We start from the raw sequence: 23,293 nt of genomic DNA, 5'->3' as shown, positions 1-23,293 counted from the left end.
GATGTTTAATGGCCTTGGTCTTAAGGGCCCTCTTGTTTGGGTCTGAGGAGGAGGAGAAGGTGCGGAACCTACTGGGAGGAAGGGAGCGGAACTCCAGGCGAAGCCCGAGCCTTACCGTCTGGAGAACCCACTCATCCGATGTGATACGCTCCCAGGCATCTGCAAACATGGAGAGGCGACCGCCGATGGGGTGATCCGGGGGCGGATCACTTGAATCTGCGGAAGGGGCGACCGCCTCCTCCACGAAAGGGCCGCTTTCCCTGGTGTTGGCCCCTGAATCTGCTCTGAAATTGTCTATCCCCCTGCCTCTGAAATCTGGGGTATTGGTACCTCTGGCCTTGGCTGTCTCCTTCAGGTGGTCTGTAGGGGGTCCTCCTAGGGTACGGTGCATGGCGGAAATCCGACCGCTTGTTCCTTGACGGGAGGATCTTCCGCTTGTTTCTATCCTCCAAAGGAGAGGATCCAGCGCCGTTCCGAATAACTTGTCCCCGGTGTAGTCCGCGCCGGTTAGGTGCCACTTCATCTGGGATTCCGCCTGCCAGTGGCGTAGCCAGAGTAGTCGCCTAGAAGCAACTGAAGACGACATAGCACGCGACACATACTTTACTGCGTCCAAGGTGGCGTCCGCTGAGAACTGCGTTGCCGCAAGCATCTTGGAGATGTCCTGCAGGAGTCGCACTTCAGAGGCTGGGGTCCTATCCCTCAGTTCCTCCAGCCACAGGACCGTGGACCTATTAAAAAAGGAGGCAGAGGCGGCTGCTCTGATAGCCCAGGTGATGGCCTGGAATGTCTTGCGCAGAACAATGTCTGCTCTCTTATCCTCAGGCTTGAGGCAATTAGCGGTGTCTCCTGCTACGACCGTTGAGGAAGATGCCAAGGTTGCCACCGGGTTATCCACTTCAGGAACCTGCAAGGCTTGGGCAAAGGCTTGGTTAAGATTATAAAACTTTCTTTCATTCCCCCCTGGAGTTGGAAAGGACCCTGGCTTTACCCACTGAGATTTGAGCACCTCCATAAACATATCTGGGGTGGGGATTTCCTCCTTAGCTATGGGGGGCCTATGGAAGGGCCCCTTCTTCCTCTTGCTTTTGCCCTTGCCCGAGGACTCAGCTGCGGGTTGGGGATCCGGGGGTGGGTCCAGATCAGCTGTGGCTACTGCCTTGCGTAAAAGGGAGCTGAATAAGGAGGGGGGGAAAGGCCCACTACGGTGGAATCCTCCTCCGCTTGGGGGGTCTTCATCCTCCGAAAACCCCACATCCTTTAGTTCTCCTTCCTCGAGGTCGGATGCCTCACTAGCCATTGATTGGGAGGGAGACCTGGCTTCCCTTGCAGCCAAGGTGCTAGGGCGATCGCTCAGCCCCCTGGGGGGTTCCTGGGGGGCCCTGCTCCTGGGAGCCTGTGGCTGCTGAGTTAAGCTAGAAGCCATTACCTGGGCCAGAGCTCTGGCAAACATATCCTGAAAGCTGCTGGTTAGATCAGGCAGCGCAGGTTGAAGCTCTGGTGGTTGGGAATATTCCCTGGGCTCAGGGGATAGAGGTGCTAGGCGAGGCCGGGCTGGGCTGGCTGCTCTGCGGCCAAAAGGATCCGCTCTCGAATCCAGTAAGGGAGCAGGGGAGAGAGGAGGAGAAAGGGAGCTGTGCCTTCTCAGAGATCCCCATGGAGAGGCTGGGGATGGTGATCTGTGTGTAGCCCAGGCAGAGGCCCTGCAAGGGGAGCGTGATCTGGGGGGAGAAGGACTGATGGTAGCCCTGTACTCCCTGGCTGAGGCCCTGGTTGCTCTGGCCTCTTTCCTGGGGGATGGATTCTTGGGGGCCCTGGCTTTGTCCCTCCAAGATGGTGATCTGCCTCTGGGAGCAGGGGGACTCGCTCTGGAGGGCCCTTCCTCTGGATCCGGACCCCCCGGGGCTCTGGGCCTAGAGTTTTTGCTCCTAGGCGCCTCCACCATTACTCACGGTTCGTTGCTCACCCACGTGCTCCTTCTGCAGCCGGCTGTAAATAAATTCCCTTCCTAGGGATAGGATCCGCCGCTCTCTAATCGATTGCAGGCTCTGCTGCCGGCAGGCAAGGCCCTGAATTCTCCCCCTGGATCACCGGCGGGGCAGAGCAGAAAGGAAGCCTCTTCCGGCTTCCTACGGCCTCGTGAGCGCTTTCGGCGTCAAAACGCTGTTTACGCGCTCCCATGTGCTCCGAAGATGGCGACGATTCAAAATGGCGACTGCTGGTGCCGTCTGGAGTCTCCTTCCTCCGCTGGAACCCTCTTCGCAATCCTGGAAGGGTTCTGGGTTCTCCGGCTTCCCTGGACTCCTCCGATCGTCGCCTGGAAGTTTTTCAGTGATCCTGGGCCTTCCTTGGGCTTCCACCCCCTTTGGAAAAATCGGGTGGCCCTGCAGGACTCTGAGCGCGCGCGCTGGCAAGCCGAGGCTTGAATGAGTGGCGTGGAGCACAGCAGAAGGCAGGTGAGGTTGCTTTAAGTTGAAATTCCTTGCTGAGGCTTTGTTGAGAGTAAAAAACTCCTGAATCTCGGATAGAAAGGAGAGCAGGAAAAAACACTCCGATCAGGCCGAAGATTGAGGTTAAAGTGGGTGGCCACCGGACCAGCAGGAGGTGTGGCTTCCAAAGATTTTCTCAATCTCCAATAGGCAATCAGATTAGGTTAATACCCAATGGTTACTCCTCCCACACCTTCTCTTCGGAAACCTCCTTAATCCCACAACACATGGACAGACACAACCATAATTTGAATGGGGAAATGGTCATCATCTTAGACCTAGATCAAGCTAATTCTCTACGTGCAAGTGAACTCTTGGAAACTTGGTAGTCAAACAAATGAGCCATCAACAGGCACATAGAGATAAAACAACAATTGCAGACCATTGGAAACAAATAATGAAAAAGGAAGCAAAGATGCCAAAACATTCATGTTGAGCATCTATTTTTAGTAGGCTTTTGATCCCACTGAACATCAGATGCATAGAATTTATAGAACCCAGCACAATCTTTGTTGAAGAGGACAATTGTTCTTCTTGTTGATCTCTCACGTAACATAAAAGAACAGTCTATTCAGCCTTTAAAATTGGGTTTATTTGTGCTAAGAGTCCAACTTTGTGGTCTTTAATAGATTCTCTCCCGCTCCCCAATAACATTCTTACAGCAAAGACTGAGGCACTTGGTATGGAAAAGCCTCAGATCCTTTTATAGTCAAAGATAACCTGTATGAAAGGAGCAAAAGCCAAATAAACATGAATTAGAAATTAGAAGGTTCAGCAGGTTATTGATTTGGAGCTCTTACAAAGCCACACATCGCCTGGTGTGATAGGCTACTTCAATATCCACTCAAATGATTGAATTTCAATTCATACCTTGAGCCAACTAGAGAAAATATCAGTTTATTACTGTTAGAGAGCACTAGGATATGAACAGTAGTTATTCTACATTGGTTGTTTAAACTCCGCCACCATTCCAAAAATCTATTGCATTTCCGTTGCTACTGGTATGTTCAGAATTCTCATTTTCAAATCTTCAAATTCAAAACCCTAAGTCAATCTGTCTGTCTCCCCCACCTCTCCTTCCCTCCCTCCCTTGCTCTCTCCCTTTTCCAGAATAGGGTCAGTTACTACATTCGTTCTGTGAAAATGAGTGTCTATCTGTCACTGTTGATTGTGATATTGCTTAAGATTGTCCAAAATGCAGCTTCTGAACAGGCACCTCCTCAGGGCTTCAGATATGCCTCTTACGACGTGATCATCCCAAGGAAGCTGTCTCCCAGGTATGGGCAAGAAGAACCCCAGGATGTGAGCTACCTCCTGCCCATTGAAGGAAATCCCCATGTGGTATTCCTCAGGCAAAGAAGGAACTTCATCCCTAAGGTCTTTCCTCTCTTCACCTATAATACAGCAGGAGATCTCCAGGTGGACAATCCTTTTATCAAGGATGATTGTTTCTACCATGGATTTATTCAGAGAAAGTCCCCTTCTCGAGTCACCCTCAGTACATGTTCAGGAGGCCTGAGAGGTCTCATACAAATGGAAAATAAGACCTATGAAATTGAACCAGTTCAGGAATCTTCTACCTTTCAACATGTGTTTCGGTTAGAAGTAGAGGAAGGGGCTCCCCGAATGACTTGTGGAGTAAGAGAAAAACAACAGAGCCATCAAGAATTCATTACTCCTGAAACACAGAATCTTGGAAACAAAGAAGTTTTTGGAAAATCCTGGTGGCCACATACAAGATATGTTAAGGTAGCAATTGTGATTGATCATGAACGATATTTGAAGTTTCACAGCAATGAATCTTTTATTACGATGCAAGTTTTGGATATTATTCACACTGCAAATTCATTTTATGATCCACTTTCTGTTCATCTGTCAATAACAGGCTTAGTGATCTGGTCACAAAAAAATCTCATAGACATTACCCATATAGCAGATGACACACTTTTATCATTTAATGAATGGAGAACAAACCATTTACTTGATATTTTAAAGAATGATGTTGCTCACTTATTTGCTTATAAAGATTTTGGGTTAACAGTAGGACTTGCATATATAGGTACTATATGTAACAATTACATGGCAAGTGCTATTGAATCCTATAGAACCCCCAGTTTGTTTTATATGTCTGTCATATTTACTCATGAACTGGGACATGTTCTTGGAATGCAGCATGATGAGCAATTTTGTCATTGTGAAAAGAGTGAATGCATTATGGCAGTGGTCCCCAACCTTTTTATCGCCGCGGACCAGTCAGCCTTTGATAATTTTACCGTGGCCCGCTGAGCGCGCGCAGGGGCACACAGGGCTCTCTTCCCTGGAGCCTTTGCGCACGGCCCAGGAGCTTTTGCGCACGGCCCAGGAGCATTTGCGCTGCAGCCTGGTCCTTCGCCTCCCCCCCCCGGAGAAAGCCGGTCCGGAGAAAGCCAGTCCCCACGCCTCTCACTCCCACACGCGCCACCTCCGAGCGTCACAGCCCCCACCAGCCCCGCATAGAGCGAGCGAGCAGCTCAAGGTCACCTCCGGACAGCGGCAGTGGCCCCTTCCAGAAAAACCTGCAGCAAAGGCGCCAGTTAACCACCACCTGCTTACCAGGGTTGGATGCCTCGGGCGCTTGGGCAAAAGTGGCCCCGAGGAGGCGGACGCGCACAGCTGACGCGCGTCTTTCCGAGCTCCACAAAAAACCCCAACGGCCCCCTTTCGGTGCGGGCTGGAAGCCAGGCGGGAAGTTCCCGTTCTCTTACCTGGGCTGTGACGACTATTGGGGAAGTGTGCAGCGCCTCAGAAGTAAAGCTGCCACCGCTGACGCCGTTCCTTGGAAGCGACGGAGTGGCTGAGGCAGGAAGGCGCGCGGTGGTGGCAGCTGTTCAGCCAGCCGCCTCGCAGGAGAAGAGCCGCTCTTGGGTTTCGCAGGGGGCGGCGGTGGCGGCGGTACCAGCAGCGCCCGGGGATTCCACCAGCGCGTGCGCGGACCTTTGGGCAGCTGTTCATGTCCCCCGGCCGCTGCGCGGCCCGGTGCCAGGTACTCCACGGCCCGGCACCGGTCCGCGGACCGGGGGTTGGGGACCACTGCATTATGGCACCATTTGCAGCAGAGACTGATAAATTTAGTAACTGCAGTTTCCAGGATTATTTCCATTATAGAAACACTGAATGTTTATTTGTCCCACCAGAGACTAACACAACATTTAAGTTTGAATCCTGTGGTAACAAAAGAGTGGAAAAGGGAGAGCAGTGTGACTGTGGGTCAGAAACACAATGCAAGTCAGATCCCTGCTGCCAAGGTAATTGTACGTTGCGCCCCACGGCTGTTTGTGCCTTTGGACTGTGCTGTGCTAACTGCCAGTATCGCCAACGTGGAACTGTTTGCAGAGAGAAGATTAGGAGTTGTGATCTCCCTGAATATTGCAATGGGACTTCAGAGTACTGCCCAGAAGATGTGCATGTGCAAGATGGTCCCGTGTGCAATGATGGCGTGTATTGTTATCATGGGAACTGCACGACTCATGATATGCAGTGCAAAATGATATTCGGTAGTGGAGCAAGAGTCGCTTTTGAAGTTTGCTTTAGAGAAGTGAATAATAAAGGTGATCGCTTTGGCAACTGCGGCCTTAAACATGGAAAATACAAGAAATATGATACTGGGGATAGCCTGTGTGGCCGTATCCAGTGTAAAAGTGAAGAAATTCCTTCTTTGAAGGATCACACTACAATAATTCATACTTCCATTGAAAATGATAATTGCTCTGGCACTGACTATCACACTGGGATGAAGGTAAATGATATTGGAGCCGTGAGAGATGGTACTCCTTGTGGCGATAAAATGTTGTGCATTGAGGCTAGTTGTGTCAATGTGTCCATTCTGAAATATGACTGTAATGTCATAATGTGCCACAATCGTGGAGTTTGTAACACTCTCAAACACTGTCACTGTGATGTTGGATGGGCCCCTCCAGACTGCAGAAATAGCGGCTATGGAGGTAGCATCGACAGTGGGCCACCTCCAGTTACAGTACTGTCTAAAGCTGAAATGACAATCTTTTCTGTACTTGCAATACTCCTTGTTTTTGATCTCACAATTCTTTTTCCTGATGTAGTTATCTGGTTCAAGAATGGGCTGAGAAACCCTTTTGGAAATTTTCAGGGAAGAATCCATGCTACAGAATCAAAAGATGAAGGAACACCAGTGTAACTCATCTTTGGTAAGAATGAAAAACCCATTCAGTATAAGCCCAGGAATTAACAGTCAATTTGAAAAACAAAGACTTCCAAAATTTCATTGCTTAAAGTTGTCTCCCCAGACACATTTTTTGAGGTTGAATTTGGCTACTTTGGAGGGGAAGAAACCCCCAATCTATGTAAAGTAGAGTTAAAGCAAATCTTTCATTTCTAAATAATAATAAATAGTTTTAATTTTAGATCTCAAAACTTCAAGTTCAAAGTGGAAAGAAGAGATAATTCAGAGGCAGCTTGTCCCAGTGTGATGGTTCCTAGTTTCTATTAACTGGCAGAAAGTTGTAGTAGCAAGAAAGTGCAATTAAAACCCACCATCAGTTTTTTATTACTTCTTCATTTTTCTGCTGGAATGTTTTTATTCTCCCTAAGATTTAATGCAATGAGTCATCATAATAGATTAACTAGTGTCTTCTCTCTGGAAGTCAGAGAATTTATTTTCAGGATTAATGAAAAACTGCTTGCTCCTATCCTACCAAAGCCATTGACTGAAAAAACTGCTACATATACAATGATAGGTGGCTTTCTCTGTAGCCCAATAAATACTTTTATTAACCCTTCAGTAAACTCTTCAATGAATTTTAGAATCATCTGAAGCTGCTGATTGAGTCTGCTTCTGGACTGACCTGCAGTGATCATCAATCGGCCACTGAAGAGAACTCTCCAGAATAGGCTTGTAAATGAAGCATGTATGAGATGCAGATACATTGACTAATACACAGCTATGCCAACAGTACATTGGATGTCAAGGAAAGATCGAGAAGCATTGTTGATTATAGGTAATTTGGGCTGCCAACACAGCACTGCACATCGATCTTTCTCTAACTCTGTCCCAGTAAGATTAATGATGAAATTATTATGGACGTTTAGTATTGTGGAGGCACTCAATGACTACTGGAGAAAGACATCTCCGACATGGTCCTCTGTGTTATTCAGTTATAACTTTTCTCATCAGTTCTACTATGATTGATCTGTTTGAAATAAATTGTTTTTTAGGTTTTTATCCCACTGGAAACATTAGCTTTCAGTGTCATCTGTGTACCCATGTACCAATTCCTCACACACTGCAAAACACACACAGACAGAAACATACATTCAGAGATAGAGAGAGAAACAGAGAGACAAAGAGAACAACACATTCATATAACCAACTCTCAACTCCCTGCTGCTCTTCATCTGATAGAAGGTTACCTTCATTCAATTACCACCCAGTTGTCTTCTGGCTCTTACCCAGAACCAAGAATCAATCAATTTTTAATGGTACCTGAAACAAAGAAATGCAGCCATGTTGATTCTTCCTTTCTTCTTCCTGGGGACAGTCCCAGTGTGGCTCCCTCTCCATTCTCCACCATAATGGGAATGTTAACTGGACAGCCCTTCCTTTTGCTTCCAAGGCTGGTCAATTGTGCTTGTGTTCAGCCGAGATCCAGACTACTGTACCAACAAGGAGAAAGTCCACCAGTGAGTCAGCTCCAAATGCAGTGGATGTCCTTGCACAAAGATCTATTCCTTCCTTGATCCATTGCTCTGTGACTCCACTTGTGGTGTTTCTTCTTTTTTTTAAAGCCACCTTGTGAGTCTTTGGTGACCAAGATCCCAATACGACTAGGTTTAACTGCCAGTCCTTCTCTGTCTTGTGCTCTACTGATGCATTTTTAACTTGGGGGGAAACAGGGTGTCACATCCAAAACATGTCACACTAAGTAAATGAAATGGTAACAAGGGGCCCAAAAGATGATTTCTTTCTCTTTTAATGTTATTTTCTTTGGCTAAACTGTTATTGTGTGGAATTAGGTGGGGTTGCTATCTAACATTTGTGCAGCTTCCAAGAGGGAAAAGATGTCCTGTTCTACTTTCTGCTCCCATTTTACCCCTTATTTATTCTGGGACATGATAGGAATGCTATCCACAAAGATTATTCAGATGTAAGAGAGTGACTAACATGTCTTTCTGTATATTTCAAAGCATGATGAATGTCTGAAGGACGCTCATTAATCTAACGTGGAGTCAAACAGGTTTAATCCCACTTAACTGGGTCTTAATTTCTCTGACCAGGTGAACTGATACCACTGACTACTATAACAACAGGGTATCACCATTAGCGCACTAAATAAACTAAAGGCCTCCAAAACACCTTAAGTAAAGTGGAAAAGTAGAAAGGCTGAGAGCGGAGAAATTGGAAAGGTACAGGTTGATGAAACAGAGAAGAGGAGGTGGATGATTTATGACTGTGTGTCTTCCCTGGACTCACCTGAATTTCAATGAACTACCTTTTGTGTGCTGTGATCAATTGGAGCCAAGGCCCAACAGCTATCTCCTCCTGGGGAAGGAGGAGACTCTGGTCCACCTGAAGGGGCACACTGAGAATTTTGTGGATTTTCTGGATGACAACATCACTCAACTTTGTTCCTAGTTAGAGACTGGCATGATTGCTGGTCCACTGGAATATCCTGGGGCAGGTTCTTGCCGTGTGTTTTGGGAACATTTCACTGGTGGGTTTCAAAAATTGTTTGAACCTACTCTGTGGGTATGGCCTCCTTTGTGGGAGTGGCTTGCCGCCCATGTGACCGGATATGAAGATGCCGACGACACTTGTCAGAACCACCTTAAATTACCTCACACACAGCACTACCATGCATAAGAATATGATGTAAACTTGTTTTTTAAAAGGCATCTTTGGTTTGCGTTAAAACAACTTCAACAACGCAATGTTCTAATTACACCACAAATGCAGCAGTCATCCTTACTTTTCACAGAGACACTGAGTTTTATAAATATGAGCATGATAGTGTAGAATAATCATATCCAAGGACCAGTGGTGGGTTTCAAAATTTTTGGGAACATCTTCTGTAGGTGTGGCCTGCTTTCCGGGTCCACTGGTGGAACCTCTTCTAACCGGTTCAGTAGATTTGATGAACCGGTTCTACCGAATAGGTGCGAACTGGGAGGAACCCACCTCTGGAACATTTCCATTCTTGCTCCTGAGGAAGTGGAAGGTTCTTGGGGTGTTTGAGCGCAAGCATTTTTGTTTTAGACCCATGCTTCCTCCAGGCTTATGAAAGGGAAGTGATATGTGGGGGGATTCTGCTGATGATCAATACTTCCTTATAGGATGGGGTAGCTCCCCAGCACTTTAAGTAGGCTGAGGTCTGCCCTCTTCTTAAAAACCATCGCTGGATTCACCCTGTTGGATAATTTCTGACCAGTCTCCAATTTCCCCTTTTTGGGGAAGGTTATAGATAAGGTAGTTGTGTGGCAGCTCCAGAGGGTTTTGGGTGAAATGGAGTATCTAGACCTCTACCATTCAGGCCTGGATATGGGACAGAAACACCATTGGTCTCATAGTTGGATGGTTTCTGGCAAGAAATGTGCATCCATCCTTGCTCTACCTGACCTCTTGGCTGCTTTCGATACCATTGACCTCGGTATCCTTCTGGAGTGACTTCGGGAGTTGGGAGTAGGGGTCTGTGTGGTATCCTGGTTCACTTCCTCCCTCTGTAGCCACTCCCGGTGTTAATAGGAAGCAAGAGGTCCAGCCCTTGTGCACTGTCTTGCGCAGTTCTTCAGGGCTCGGTACTCTCTCCGCTTCTATTTTACATCAACAGGAGGCCATTGGGTGAGATCATCCATCACTATGGACTGAGATATCATCAATATGTTTACGATACACAACTACATATCTCAGTCCATGGTGAGTTACGTGATGCCCCGATCTCCTTCTCGCAGTACCTGGAGGCCATTAGGGACTGGTGGGGGAACAACAGGTTGAACCTGAACCCTGGTAAGATTGGGTGGCTCTGGGGTACTTTGGTCCATGGGCAATTGCCATCTTTGATCTTGGATGGGGTGGTTCTGCTCCAAACAGACCAGTAAATAAATGGGATTCTCCTAGATTTGCGATTCCTGCTTGAAAGAGCAGGTGACAGTTGTAGCCAGGAGGGCCTCTGCACAATGTAATTTATGCACCATTTACATCCTTTCCTGGGCCAACAATCCCTGTTCACGGTTATTCAGGCCTTATTCACCTGTTTTGACTATAGCAATGTGCTCTATATAGCGCTGCCCTTGAAAAGCCTCCGAAAGCTTCATTTGTTTCAGTATCCATTGGCCTGCATGGTTTTGTGCAGACCTCTATGTGCACATATGATACCTCTTACATGGGAATTACATTGGTTGCCAATTTGCTTCCGTGTGCAATTCAAGGTACTGGTTGTCCCCATTAAAGCCCTTCATCCTTGGGACCAGGTTATCTGAGTGACCGTCTCTTGCCGATCACATACAGCTGACTCACTAGAGTGTGGAGGAAAAGAATGTTGTGTGTCCTGTCCTCTATGGAAGTTCATCTGTTGGGACCCAGAAGAAGGGCCCCTTTAGTGTCTCTCTCTCTCTGGAACCTTATCCCTCAAAAAATTAGACTGGCGCCCACCCTGAGACTCTTTCATAAGGAACTGAAGATATGGTTTCACCAGCAGGTTTGGAGAACAGAGAATGGGGTGCAGCCCTTTAAAAGGCTGATTTGAATATGTGTAGTCACTGAGGGGGCCGGGGAGTTATTATTTTATTTTAATTTTATAATTATTTTTTATACATTTTCTATTATCTGTAAGCCACCTAGAGTCACTGTGAACTAGTAGGCTGCTATATACATTCTCATAAATGAATGAATGAATGTGGTCTCCTCTTAAATATGAAGATCTGAGGTTAGTTAGACTGACATGCCCCCACCATCTCTCTCTCTGCTTGCCTGCCTCTCTGTCTCCTCAATTCAATAAGGTTGCAAATTCTAAGGCAAAGAGTCTCAATAATTTTTATACCTAAAAATGTGGTTTGTTAATACAGGAAAAAATCAAATGAGCTCTTACAAAACTACACCTCTTCTAGTATGATAGGCTACTTAACGTGAACTAATTGACTTCAATTAAATAAAAAGTCATCATAATAACATTTCATAAATCTTGTTACGCTTCTCTATTCTCTATTTTGATTCTTTAAACTCCCCCTACATTCCAAACTCTATTGTATTTTCTGTTACTAGGTACAAAATTCTCATTTTCAAATGTTTAAGTATGTCCCAGCATCTCTCTCCCCCCCACACATAAATACACTCAATTCCCATGTGCCCACCCAAACTGGGATTCCTTTCCTAGAATAGGGTCAGTTTCTACCCTCATTCTGCGAAAATGAGTTCCTGTCTGTCATTGCTGAGTGTGATATTGCTTAAGATCATCCAAAATACAGCTTATAGACAGGCACCTCCTCAGGGCTTCAGATATGCCTCTTACGACGTGATCATCCCAAGGAAGGTGTCTCCCAAGTATGGGCAAGAAGAACCCCAGGATGTGAGCTCCCTCCTGCCCATTGAAGGAAATCCCCATGTGGTATTCCTCAGGCAAAGAAGGAATTTCATCCCTAAGGTCTTTCCTGTCTTCACCTATAATACAGCAGGAGATCTCCAGGTGGACAATCCTTTTATCAAGGATGATCGTTTCTACCATAGATTTATTCAGAGAAAGTCCCCTTCTCGAGTCACCCTCAGTACATGTTCAGGAGGCCTGAGAGGTCTCATACAAACGGAAAATAAGACCTATGAAATCGAACCAGTTCAGGAATCTTCTACCTTTCAACATGTGGTGTTTCGGTTAGAAGTAGAGGAAGGGGCTCCCCGAATGACTTGTGGAGTAGGAGAAAAACAACACACCCATCAAGAAGACATTACTCCTGAAACACAGAATCTTGGAAACAAAGAAGTTTTTGGAAAATCCTGGTGGCCACATACCAGATATATTAAGGTAGCAATTGTGATTGATCATTCACAGCAATGAATCTTTTATTACGATGCAAGTTTTGGATATTATTCACACTGCAAATTCATTTTATGATCCACTTTCTGTTCATGTGTCAATAACAGGCTTAGTGATCTGGTCACAAAAAAATCTCATAGACATTACCCATATAGCAGATGACACACTTTCATCATTTAATGAATGGAGAACAAACCATTTACTTGATATTTTAAAGAATGATGTTGCTCACTTATTTGCTTATAAATATAAAGATTTTGGGTTAACAGTAGGACTTGCATATATAGGTACTATATGTAACAGTTACATGGCAAGTGCTATTGAATCCTATAGAACCCCCAGTTTGTTTTATATGTCTGTCATATTTACTCATGAACTGGGACATGTTCTTGGAATGCAGCATGATGAGCAATTTTGTGATTGTGAAAAGAGTGAATGCATTATGGCACCATTTGCAGCAGAGACTGATAAATTTAGTAACTGCAGTTTCAAGGATTATTTCCATTATAGAAACACTGAATGTTTATTTGTCCCACCAGACACTAACACAACATTTAAGTTTGAATCTTGTGGTAACAAAAGAGTGGAAAAGGGAGAGCAGTGTGACTGTGGGTCAGAAACACAATGCAAGTCAAATCCCTGCTGTCAAGCTAATTGTACGTTGCCCCCACGGCTGTTTGTGCCTTTGGACTGTGCTGTGCTAACTGCCAGTATCGCCAACGTGGAACTGTTTGCAGAGAGAAGATTAGCAGTTGTGATCTCCCTGAATATTGCAATGGGACTTCAGAGTACTGCCCAGAAGATGTGCATGTGCAAGATGGTGCCGTGTGCAATGATGGCGTGTATTGATATCATGGGAACTGCACGACTCCTGATATGCAGTGCAAAATGATATTCAGTAGTGGAGCAACAGTCGCTTCTGAAGTTTGCTTCATAGAAGTGAATAATAAAGGTGATCGCTTTGGCAACTGCGGCCTTAAACATGGAAAATACAAGAAATGCGATACTGGGGATAGCCTGTGTGGCCGTATCCAGTGTAAAAGTGAAGAAATTCCTTCTTTGGAGGATCACACTACAATAATTCATACTTCCATTGAAAATGATAATTGCTCTGGCACTGACTATCACACTGGGATGAAGGTAAATGATATTGGAGCCGTGAGAGATGGTACTCCTTGTGGCGATAACATGATGTGCATTGAGGGTATTTGTGTCAATGGGTCCATTCTGAAATATGACTTTAATGTCACAATGTGCCACGATCATGGAATTTGTAACACTCTCAAACATTGTCACTGTGATGTTGGATGGGCCCCTCCAGACTGCAGAAATAAAGGCTATGGAGGTAGCATCAACATTGGGCCACCTCCAGTTACAGTACTGTCTAAAGCTAATATGAAAACCTCATCTGTAGCTGCAATACTCTCTGCTTTTTGTCTCACAAATGTTTGTGCTGGCCGGGTTATTTGGTTGATGGATAGACTAAGAAGCCAATCTGGAAAATTTCAGGAAAGAGTCCATGCTACGAAATCAAACGATGAAGGAACACTCACGGTTGCTTAGAATGCACAACACATCCAGTATAATCACAAGAATTAACTCTCAATTTTTTAAAAGGCACTTGAAATTTCAATGTATTAAATTAAATTAAATCGTTTTAATTTTTTTAGTTTTAAATTCCAAGTTCAACTTTGGGAGGAAGAGTTAATTCACGTTGTCCCAGGCTCCTAGTTCCTATCAACATGCCGAAAGCTGTACTAGCAAGAAAGTACAATTACTACTTTTATTACTACTTCTGCTAGTATGTTTTTGTTCTCACTAAGAATTAGTCCAGCCAGTCACAATAATAGGTTAAACCAGTTGCTGAAAATCAGAACATTTCTTTTGAGGATTGATAAAAAATTGGAAGGATGCTTGTTCCTGTCCATTCTATCATGGATCTTTCAAATAATAGAGCATCTCAACTATCTTTCAAACAAGCAAGGTCTCTGGCCTGTATTGGCCCATTTGTGGATTGTTTCCCACCTTCCTGTAATGGAGGGGGCTCAAATTCAAAATTTAGCAATTCTTTGGCTGTCAGTTTTTGTTCTTGCTCTATTAAACTCCATTATATTCCAAAGAATTCCATTTATTGTTACTATAGTCAGAATCTTTCAAGTTGCGATTCGTGCACATCCTTCCTTACTTTTTTTCCAGCCCATAAAAGTTATAGTGGACTCTCTTTCCCTGAATAAGGTGTCAAGAGGTTCTACTTTGATGGGTTTCTTTCTCTCGATGGGAAATGGATATGTATATTTCATGCCTATTTGTGATGCTGTTGAGGAAGAGCTTGGCTGGGACCGTTGAAGAGAAATGGCCTCCAGGCTTTAAGCGTATTTTTTATGAAACAATCATTCTCAGGCAAGTGACACCCAAGTCTGGACATGAGGAACCAGAGCATGTAACCTATTTACTGCAGATTGGAGGGAATAAGCAAGTGGTACATCTCAGACAGAAGTGGGGTTTGGTGCCTAAACATTTTCCTGTGTTCTACTATAATGAAGAAGGAGATCTCCAGATGGAGCAACCTTTCATCAGAGATGATTGTTTTTATCATGGCTTTGTTCAGGACAAACCCTCTTCTCTGGTCACCCTCAGCTTTTGCTCAGGAGGACTCAGAGGTATTTCGGAATTCGAAAATAAGATAAAGGTTCGCATATATGTGCTAGTCATTCTGGACTCCAGGGTGTGTGTGGTCATCTCCCTTTCAAATCTGAAGAGCCAGTGCTGTCACAAAATGTCTCTGTGGTCATGTGGCCGGCATGACTAAACGCCAAAGGTTCATGGAACACTGCTACCTTCCTACCAAAGGTGATTCCTATTTTTTCTACTTGCATTTTTACATGCTTTCGAACTGCTAGGTTGGCAAAAGCTGGGACAAGTAACAGGAGCTCACTCTGTTATGTGGAGCTAGGGTTTTGAACTGCCAAACTGCTGATCTTTCTGATCGACAAGCTCAGCGTCTTAGCCACTGAGTCACCGTATCCCTAGAAAATAGAACATATGAATTTGAGCCAGTTGAGCAATCTGCTATCTTTCAGCATAAAATTCTAGTTGCTATGAGTGTAACAGATATTCTTCATATGGCAACTTCATTATATGAACCACTGTCTGTTAAACTGTCTTTAGCTGGACTGGAAATCTGGACCCAAGGGAGTCCCATAAACCTTAAGTGGGACATACATAAGACTCTTAGATCTTTCACTGATTGGAGAAGACGATCACTACAAAGACGTCTAAGGAATGATGCTGCTCATTTATTTGCATTCAAGAATTTTAATGAGCTAGATTAGCATTCACAGGAGGAATTTGTAGAGATGACTATGGATCTGCTGTTGAACAATACATAACCACCAGCCTGTTCACTATATCTTTAATATTTGTTCATTAGCTAGTACATAATCTCGGAATGAGCCATGATAAAAAATATTTTTGAAAATATTTTTTATTATTTACATTATTATTATATACTTTATTCATTAAACATGAAACTCAGCCAACTGAACATTCAGAAATGCATTACAAATACCAGTGAGTGGTGCTAATGGTTGATACGGGTTGCTGCCAGGTATCCTAGGTATCAACCAAATACCTTTCAAAATATATGATGTTCCAAGTAGTGTAGTTTTTTTGCAGTTCCGCTGGTGTTATTGCAGGAAGCTGCAATTTGTTGATGTACCTTAGTATTGTATTCTTAGACATGGTGCCAAGTGCCCCGATGACAATGAGTATCACTGTTACATGCTTCATCCATAGCCGTGTAGTTTCGATGGCTAGGTCGCGATATTTCATTATTTTTTCTAGTTCTTTTTCTTTTACTCTGGCATTTCCTGGAACAGCAATATCAATAAACTGTACACTTCAGCTCTCTCCATCTATGATATTGTTGTGCTCCAAATGACGATCCATTTGTATTTGAAAGTCCCACAAGATCTTCACCTTCTCATTTTCGATAAGTTTTTCCACTTTATGTTCCCATGACTTTCTGGATACAGGTAAACCATATTTTTTACATTATGACCATTGGATTAATTTAGCAACTCCGTTGTGTCCAGCTTTGTAATCAGTTTGTGTGATTTTGCTGCATTCATATATGAAATGTGAAACAGTTTCGTCTTTGTTATTGCAAAGTCGGCAGTTTGGGTTGTCAGTGAATTTCTGTATCTTCACTTTCATGGCATTAGTTTGTAGTGCTTGTTCTTGAGCAGCCAGCATTAAACCTTCCATTTCTTTCTTGAGGGTGCCCATCCTAAGCCATGTCCATGTCAAGTTGGCATCACATTTTCCTTCAATGTTTTTCAAGTGCTGTCCATACAAACTTTGGTTTTCCATCTATTTAATCTGTCATCCAGCTGTTTTTCCTTATATTTTGCCTTTGTTTCTGTTGTTTTTATGCCGTTCTCCGTTTTCACAGCCTGCAGCAATTTTTCTGTACTTTGGTTCACATAATTTATTCAAACTCCATTTTTCTTCTACAGTTTGATGGATTTGCAATAGCCCCCTGCCCCCTATTTTTCTTGGCAATACAACCTATCGATGTCACTTCGTGGATGTAAAGTTGGTACATATTCAAAAGTTTGTGTCTTTTCCGGTCCAGGTTTTTCAGTTCAGCCAAAGTCCAGTTCATGATTCCAGCTGAGTAGCGTATCACTGGAACTGCCAATTTATTAATGGCTTGAATTATGTTTCCAGCATTCAGCTTTGATTTTCATATTTTGCAGACCCTCTTGATGTATTCCTTTTTTGTTGACTCTTTGGCTTTTCCATTCAAGATGTTATCTGCTTCCAATATGCCTAGGTACTTTTAACCATCATCCTTTGCTAATGCTTTCACTATATCTCCATTTCCCAGTTCCATTCCTTCTGTATTTTTCACTTTTCCTCGCTGCATGGATAATATAGCACATTTTTCATGTCCAAAGATTCATCTCTGCCAGCATCTTGGACTGTTGGAGATGCTGGACTGTGCTGAACACACTCTCCTTCCTTTCCTGTTCTCCTCTCCAGCTGTTTCTGCTGCTACTCTAAAAACCGACCCATTAAATATGCCATGGTTAAATCCTGTCCTTGCATGGACTCTAGACTAGTCATAAGAACATCCCATGAACTGTCCAAAGACCTAAGCACCACATATGTCTTGTGTGCTTCAGTAAAAGTCATTCTCTTTTCTTCCAACGTAAGCAATGTCCTTCTCATATTCTGCAAATATGTGGAAATACACTCTCCTGGCTTCAGCTGTGCCTTATACAGTTTCCAAGTCAGCAACACCTTGCTACCTGCAGACTCTCTCACATAAACACTACACAACTCCTCCCAGCACTGTTTTGCAGATCGTTTTTTAAAATGTTTTTAATTAGATAAACATTAAAAATATTGGACATAGTGCGACAATTCTTGCATAAGCATTTCCATGTAGTTTTTGAATCTTACAGCAATTACAGTTTATATCTATTACATAGGTATGTATAGTCAGTCAAATTACCTGCCCATTAATCCCCTTTTTATATAAGTACTAACCATACAAATACATATCCAATTGCTACTATCACACAATCTTAATACCATCTTGGAAACTTGGGTTTCAAACAAATGAGCCATCAACAGGCACATAGAAATAAAACCACACGAGAGGCAGGGCCGAAGTCACGACGACACGAAGTGTGATCTCAATGCTCAGAGATCGCAGTCAACACTTTTGCCACTGGGGGGTCCAAATGGATATAAACTGTCCCGAAGAGACAGTGAACAGGAAGAATATGTCTTGCTGATATGGGGATATCGCAAAATCCCCGAAAGAAGCAAGAGAAGTTCTTCAAGCCGGTGACAAAAATTCCAGCCGAGGCTGATGAGGTTGGGGCTTTTGGTTGGGGCCAAAACTGAAGGAATGGAAAGTGAAAGTGTTTCCAGCTGGTGAGGATTTTTTACCATTTTAAAAGAGACTGCCTATAAAAACTTAAAAATTGATTTAAATTGAAAAATAGAAGACTCAAGCGGCAAAATTAAACTTTTAATGGTTCTGGGTAGCAGTTATCTCACGTTTTTTAAATACTATCTTTATGGATGGAATCTTTACAAGCCTTTTAAATGCCAGAGTAAAAGAAAAAGAACTAGAAAAAATAATGAAATATTGCGACCTAGCCATCGAAACTACACGGCTATGGATGAAGCATGTAACAGTGATACCCATTGTCATCGGGGTACTTGACACCATGTCTAAGAATACAATACTAAGATACATCAACAAATTGCATAAATTGCATCCATAAAATGGATGGATTAAGTCTTCTTTTTCTACTTTTTCTCTGTGAATCTCTGTGATTTAAAGACCAAAGCTTTCCTCTTTCATTGCTGTGGGTATTTTTTTAAATTCATTTAAAGATTGGACCTCTTTTTCTAATTTGAAATACAAAATAGATATAAAAAAGAAACATCGTAACAGTGCTGCACTGCTCAAATGCTGACAGGTTTTGTTGATTGGAGCTGTATTCAAGTGGAACCTTCTCCTTTCTTCATGGTTTGTTTTGATGGCTCATTACAGAGCGATAGGGGTAAGCCAGATGTCCCTTTGAAGTGTGTTTTCAACGAGAGAAGAGGGGAAAAACGGCTTTTGTGAATTCATGTTTTAACTTTAATAATTTTCCAAGCGAGGGCAGCTGTGCTTGTTAAGATGGCACAATGTCAAGAAAATATAGAGATCGTAAGCTTGCAGACAATATTTTCAGAATTACTAAAACTATCAAATACATATGAAAGAATAGAACAAAAACTGGAATATTTAGAGCAGCTTACAGTAAAATATGATGGGAAAATTGAAGATGTTTATCAAATGCAAAATGAGGGGATTGAAACCCAAAAAATTGAAGTGGAAAATGAATATAAAGAGATTAAACTTGCTGATATTTATGGCAATTGGTTTGTTTTTGAAAATGCAAAGAATGGAATATTGAAAGAGGAAATAAATGGAGAGGAAATCTATCTCAAAGAGCAAGATATAGAAGAAGAAGAAAAAATTAAAGAATTTATGGACTATGAAACCTTATCTGCAAGAATATTGATAACACTGCTGGCAATAAAAGATAAACGGAACAAAGAAACAGAAAGAGGGCATCAAGATTACATGAGAGATCTTACAAGCAAGGAGTTGCTAAGAGAAGTCCATACAAAGCTGATCAAGAAGATGTTTAGAAGGTTAATATCACAAATGGCAGAAAACATGAGACTGTTTTGTCATTGGAAAGATACAGGTTGATAAATGGAAGAGTATAATTTAAAACTAGTTAAACCTAGTGAAATTTAGTGATAATAGATATAGTCAAATAAATAATTGATAATGTTACTATTGTATACAATGTGTAGTGTCATGATGAGTAATAATTGGATATGAATATTGAATGGTACCCATGAAAGGAAGATTAGAAATCCCTTTGGATTATATATAAAGGTTAATAAAAAAGAACTAAGTTAGATACAGTTAAGTTTTGATTATTAGGGGGGAAATGTTATGATACAGGATATAGTCAAATAAAGGAGGGATAATGATGACAACCTATATATATGTATGGGTACAATATAAGGAAACTGGATGAAAATTGCAAACAGTTATCTGGAAAGGAGGATTAGAAAAGTTTGCTATTAAATATTATGGAAGTTTAGCTAGAATAGGACATAAGGATTCAGTATTAATGGAGGAATTCAAATAAATTCATATTTATCTGTATCTTCCCCTATGCAGAGCTTCTGTTTAAAGCTCTGAAAACTTGAATGAAATTTCAGTGGTGTCATGATTCTTCATACCAGATGATCAGAACTAAATAGCAAATCTAACTTATAAATTTGATGTGGATTTGAAAATCTGAGATTAGTTAGATTGACATGCTTCTCTCCCTCCCTCTCCCTCTCACACTCCCACCTCCACTCCCTTTCCCTCTCCCTCTCCCTCCCCCTCCCTCTCCCCGTTTGCCTGTTCCCTGCCTGACTAGCTGTCTGGTTTATCTTCAATAAGAATGAAAATTCTAAATTCAAAGATTGGGCCATTTGGTATGTAAAAAGCCTCAGTACTCCGCCCCCCCCCCAAATGACTTTTGTGCATGGAGAAAAAATTAAATGACCTTGAATTTGAAATTAGAAGGTTCAAATTTTTGGTTTTGAGCTCTTACAAAGCTACACCTCTATAATTTGATAGGCTACTTCACTTGAACTAATTGACTTCAATTCACACCCTCAGCCAACCAGAAAAAATATGCAGTTCATTCCTGCTAGATAAACTAGACAAAAGTAGGATACGAACAGAAATCAAGCTGTTTGGAGTTAACCTGGGAACTTCAAGTAATTAAACAATGAGTCATCATAATAACATTTCATAAATCTTGCTTTGCTCTTGTATTCTACATTTGTTTGTTTAAACTCCACCCACATTCCAGAATATTTCATTTTCTGTTGCTATGTACAGAATCCTCATTTTCAAATGTTTGAGTCTGTCCTAACATCTCTCTTACACAGACACTCATAATTCCCCTATAACGATCTCTGTTGCGATTCCTTTCTAAGAATAGGGTCAGTTTCTATCCTTGTTCTATGAAAATGAGTACCTGTCTGCCATTGTTGAGTGTGATATTGCTTAAGATTGTCCAAAATGCAGCTTCTGGACAGGCACCTCCTCAGGGCTTCAGATATGCCTCTTACGACGTGATCATCCCAAGGAAGCTGTCTCCCAAGTATGGGCAAGAAGAACCCCAGGATGTGAGCTACCTCCTGCCCATTGAAGGAAATCCCCATGTGGTATTCCTCAGGCAAAGAAAGAACTTCATCCCTAAGGTCTTTCCTGTCTTCACCTATAATACATCGGGAGATCTCCAAGTGGATCATCCTTTTATCAAGGATGATTGTTTCTACCATGGATTTATTCAGAGAAAGTCCCCTTCTCGAGTCACCCTCAGTACATGTTCAGGAGGCCTGAGAGGTCTCATACAAATGGAAAATAAGACCTATGAAATCGAACCAGTCCAGGAATCTTCTACCTTTCAACACGTGGTGTTTCGGTTAGAAGTAGAGGAAGAGGCTCTCCAAATGACTTGTGGAGTTGGAGAGGAAGAGCAGAGCCATCAAGAGGACATGATACTTGAAACAGAGAATGTTGCCACCAAGGATATTTTTGGTAAGTCCTGGTGGCCACATACAAGATATATCAAAGTGGCAATTGTGATTGATTATGAACTATATTTGAGGTTTCACAGAAATGAATCTTTTATTACGATGCAAGTTCTAGATATTGTCCACACTGCAAATTCATTCTATGATCCACTTTCTGTTCATCTGTCAATAACAGGCTTAGTGATCTGGTCACAAAACAACCCCATAAACATTACCTCTGCAGCAGGTAGCACACTTTCACAGTTTAATATTTGGAGAAGAGATCATCTGCTTAAAATTTTAAAAAATGATGTTGGTCACTTATTATCATATAAGTATTTTGGGGGAACAGTAGGACTTGCTTATGTTGGAACAATATGTAGCGGTCACTGGGCAAGTGCTATTGAATCCTATAGAACTTCCAGTTTGTTTTTAATTTCTGAAATATTTGCCCATGAACTGGGACACGTGCTTGGAATGCAACATGATGAACAATTTTGTTATTGTGAAAAGAGTAAATGCATTATGGCAGCCGAAGCAGTAGAGACTGATAAATTTAGTAACTGCAGTTACAAGGATTATTTCCGCCATAGAAACACTGGGTGTTTATTTGTCCCACCAGACACTAACACAACATTTAAGTTTGAATCCTGTGGTAACAAAAGGGTGGAAAAGGGAGAGCAGTGTGACTGTGGGTCAGAAACACAATGCAAGTCAGATCCATGCTGTCAAGCTAATTGTATGTTGCGCTCTGCGGCTGTTTGTGCCTTTGGACTGTGCTGTGCTAACTGCCAGTATCGTCAACGTGGAACTGTTTGCAGAGAGAATATTAGCAGTTGTGATCTCCCTGAATATTGCAATGGGACTTCAGAGCACTGCCCAGAAGATGTGCATGTGCAAGATGGTGCTGTATGCAATGATGGCGCGTATTGTTATCATGGGAACTGCACGACTCATGATATGCAGTGCAAAATGATATTCGGTAGTGGAGCAACAGTCGCTTCTGAAGTTTGCTTCATAGAAGTGAATAATAAAGGTGATCGCTTTGGCAACTGCGGCCTTAAACATGGAAATTACAAGAAATGTGATACTGGGGATAGCCTGTGTGGCCGTATTCAGTGTAAAAATATACAAATGCCTTCCTTGGAGGACCACACTACAATAATTCATACTTCCACTGGAGATAATGAATGCTGGGGTACTGACTACCACACTGGGATGAAGGTAAATGATATTGGAGCAGTGAGAGATGGTACTCCTTGTGGCGATAATACGTTGTGCATTGAGGGTAGTTGTGTTAATGTGTCCATTCTGAAATATGACTGTAATGTCACAATGTGCCACAATCATGGAGTTTGTAACACTCTCAAACACTGTCACTGTGATGTTGGATGGGCCCCTCCAGACTGTAGAAATAGAGGCTGTGGAGGTAGCATAGACAGTGGGCCAGCTCCATTGATAGCACAGTGTAAAACTAATATGAAAATCTCGTCTGTAGCTGTAATACTCTTGGCTTTTTGTCACACAATTGTTTGTGCTGATCTGGTTATCTAGTTCAAAGATAGACTAAGAATCCAATTTGGAAAATGTCAGGCAAGAGTC

At 42.7% G+C, this 23,293-nt stretch overlaps 2 protein-coding genes and 1 pseudogene across 2 annotated transcripts; all 3 read left to right on the top strand.

Annotated features, from left to right (window-relative positions):
• The first annotated feature begins 2,679 nt into the window (after positions 1-2,679).
• Positions 2,680-7,681, top strand: LOC116512939 (disintegrin and metalloproteinase domain-containing protein 20-like). The gene is made up of 2 exons (XM_032223643.1): positions 2,680-4,710; positions 5,573-7,681. Exons 1-2 carry the CDS (start codon positions 3,633-3,635, stop codon positions 6,679-6,681), a joined length of 2,187 nt encoding a protein of 728 aa, XP_032079534.1. The 5' UTR covers positions 2,680-3,632; the 3' UTR covers positions 6,682-7,681.
• Positions 7,682-11,902: 4,221 nt separating this feature from the next.
• Positions 11,903-14,086, top strand: LOC116505825 (annotated as a pseudogene).
• A 7,056-nt stretch (positions 14,087-21,142) lies between these two features.
• Positions 21,143-23,245, top strand: LOC116505817 (disintegrin and metalloproteinase domain-containing protein 20-like). The gene has a single exon (XM_032213236.1). The coding sequence runs from the start codon at positions 21,143-21,145 to the stop codon at positions 23,243-23,245; it is 2,103 nt and encodes a 700-aa protein (XP_032069127.1).
• Positions 23,246-23,293: the final 48 nt, after the last annotated feature.

The sequence above is a fragment of the Thamnophis elegans genome, chromosome 1, assembly GCF_009769535.1.
Source record: "Thamnophis elegans isolate rThaEle1 chromosome 1, rThaEle1.pri, whole genome shotgun sequence".
In the NCBI taxonomy this organism is placed as follows: domain Eukaryota; kingdom Metazoa; phylum Chordata; class Lepidosauria; order Squamata; family Colubridae; genus Thamnophis; species Thamnophis elegans.
This window is presented reverse-complemented; position numbering and strand designations above follow the sequence as displayed.

What these genes read in the sequence shown, in the direction of transcription:
- LOC116512939 (XM_032223643.1), top strand. Translation starts at nt 3,633, where the DNA reads ATGAGTGTCTATCTGTCACTGTTGATTGTGATATTGCTTAAGATTGTC. An exon ending in GAGTGAATGCATTATGGCAG is followed by an intron (nt 4,711 to 5,572) that starts TGGTCCCCAACC and finishes GCATTATGGCAC; the next exon opens with CATTTGCAGCAGAGACTGAT.
- LOC116505817 (XM_032213236.1), top strand. Translation starts at nt 21,143, where the DNA reads ATGAGTACCTGTCTGCCATTGTTGAGTGTGATATTGCTTAAGATTGTC.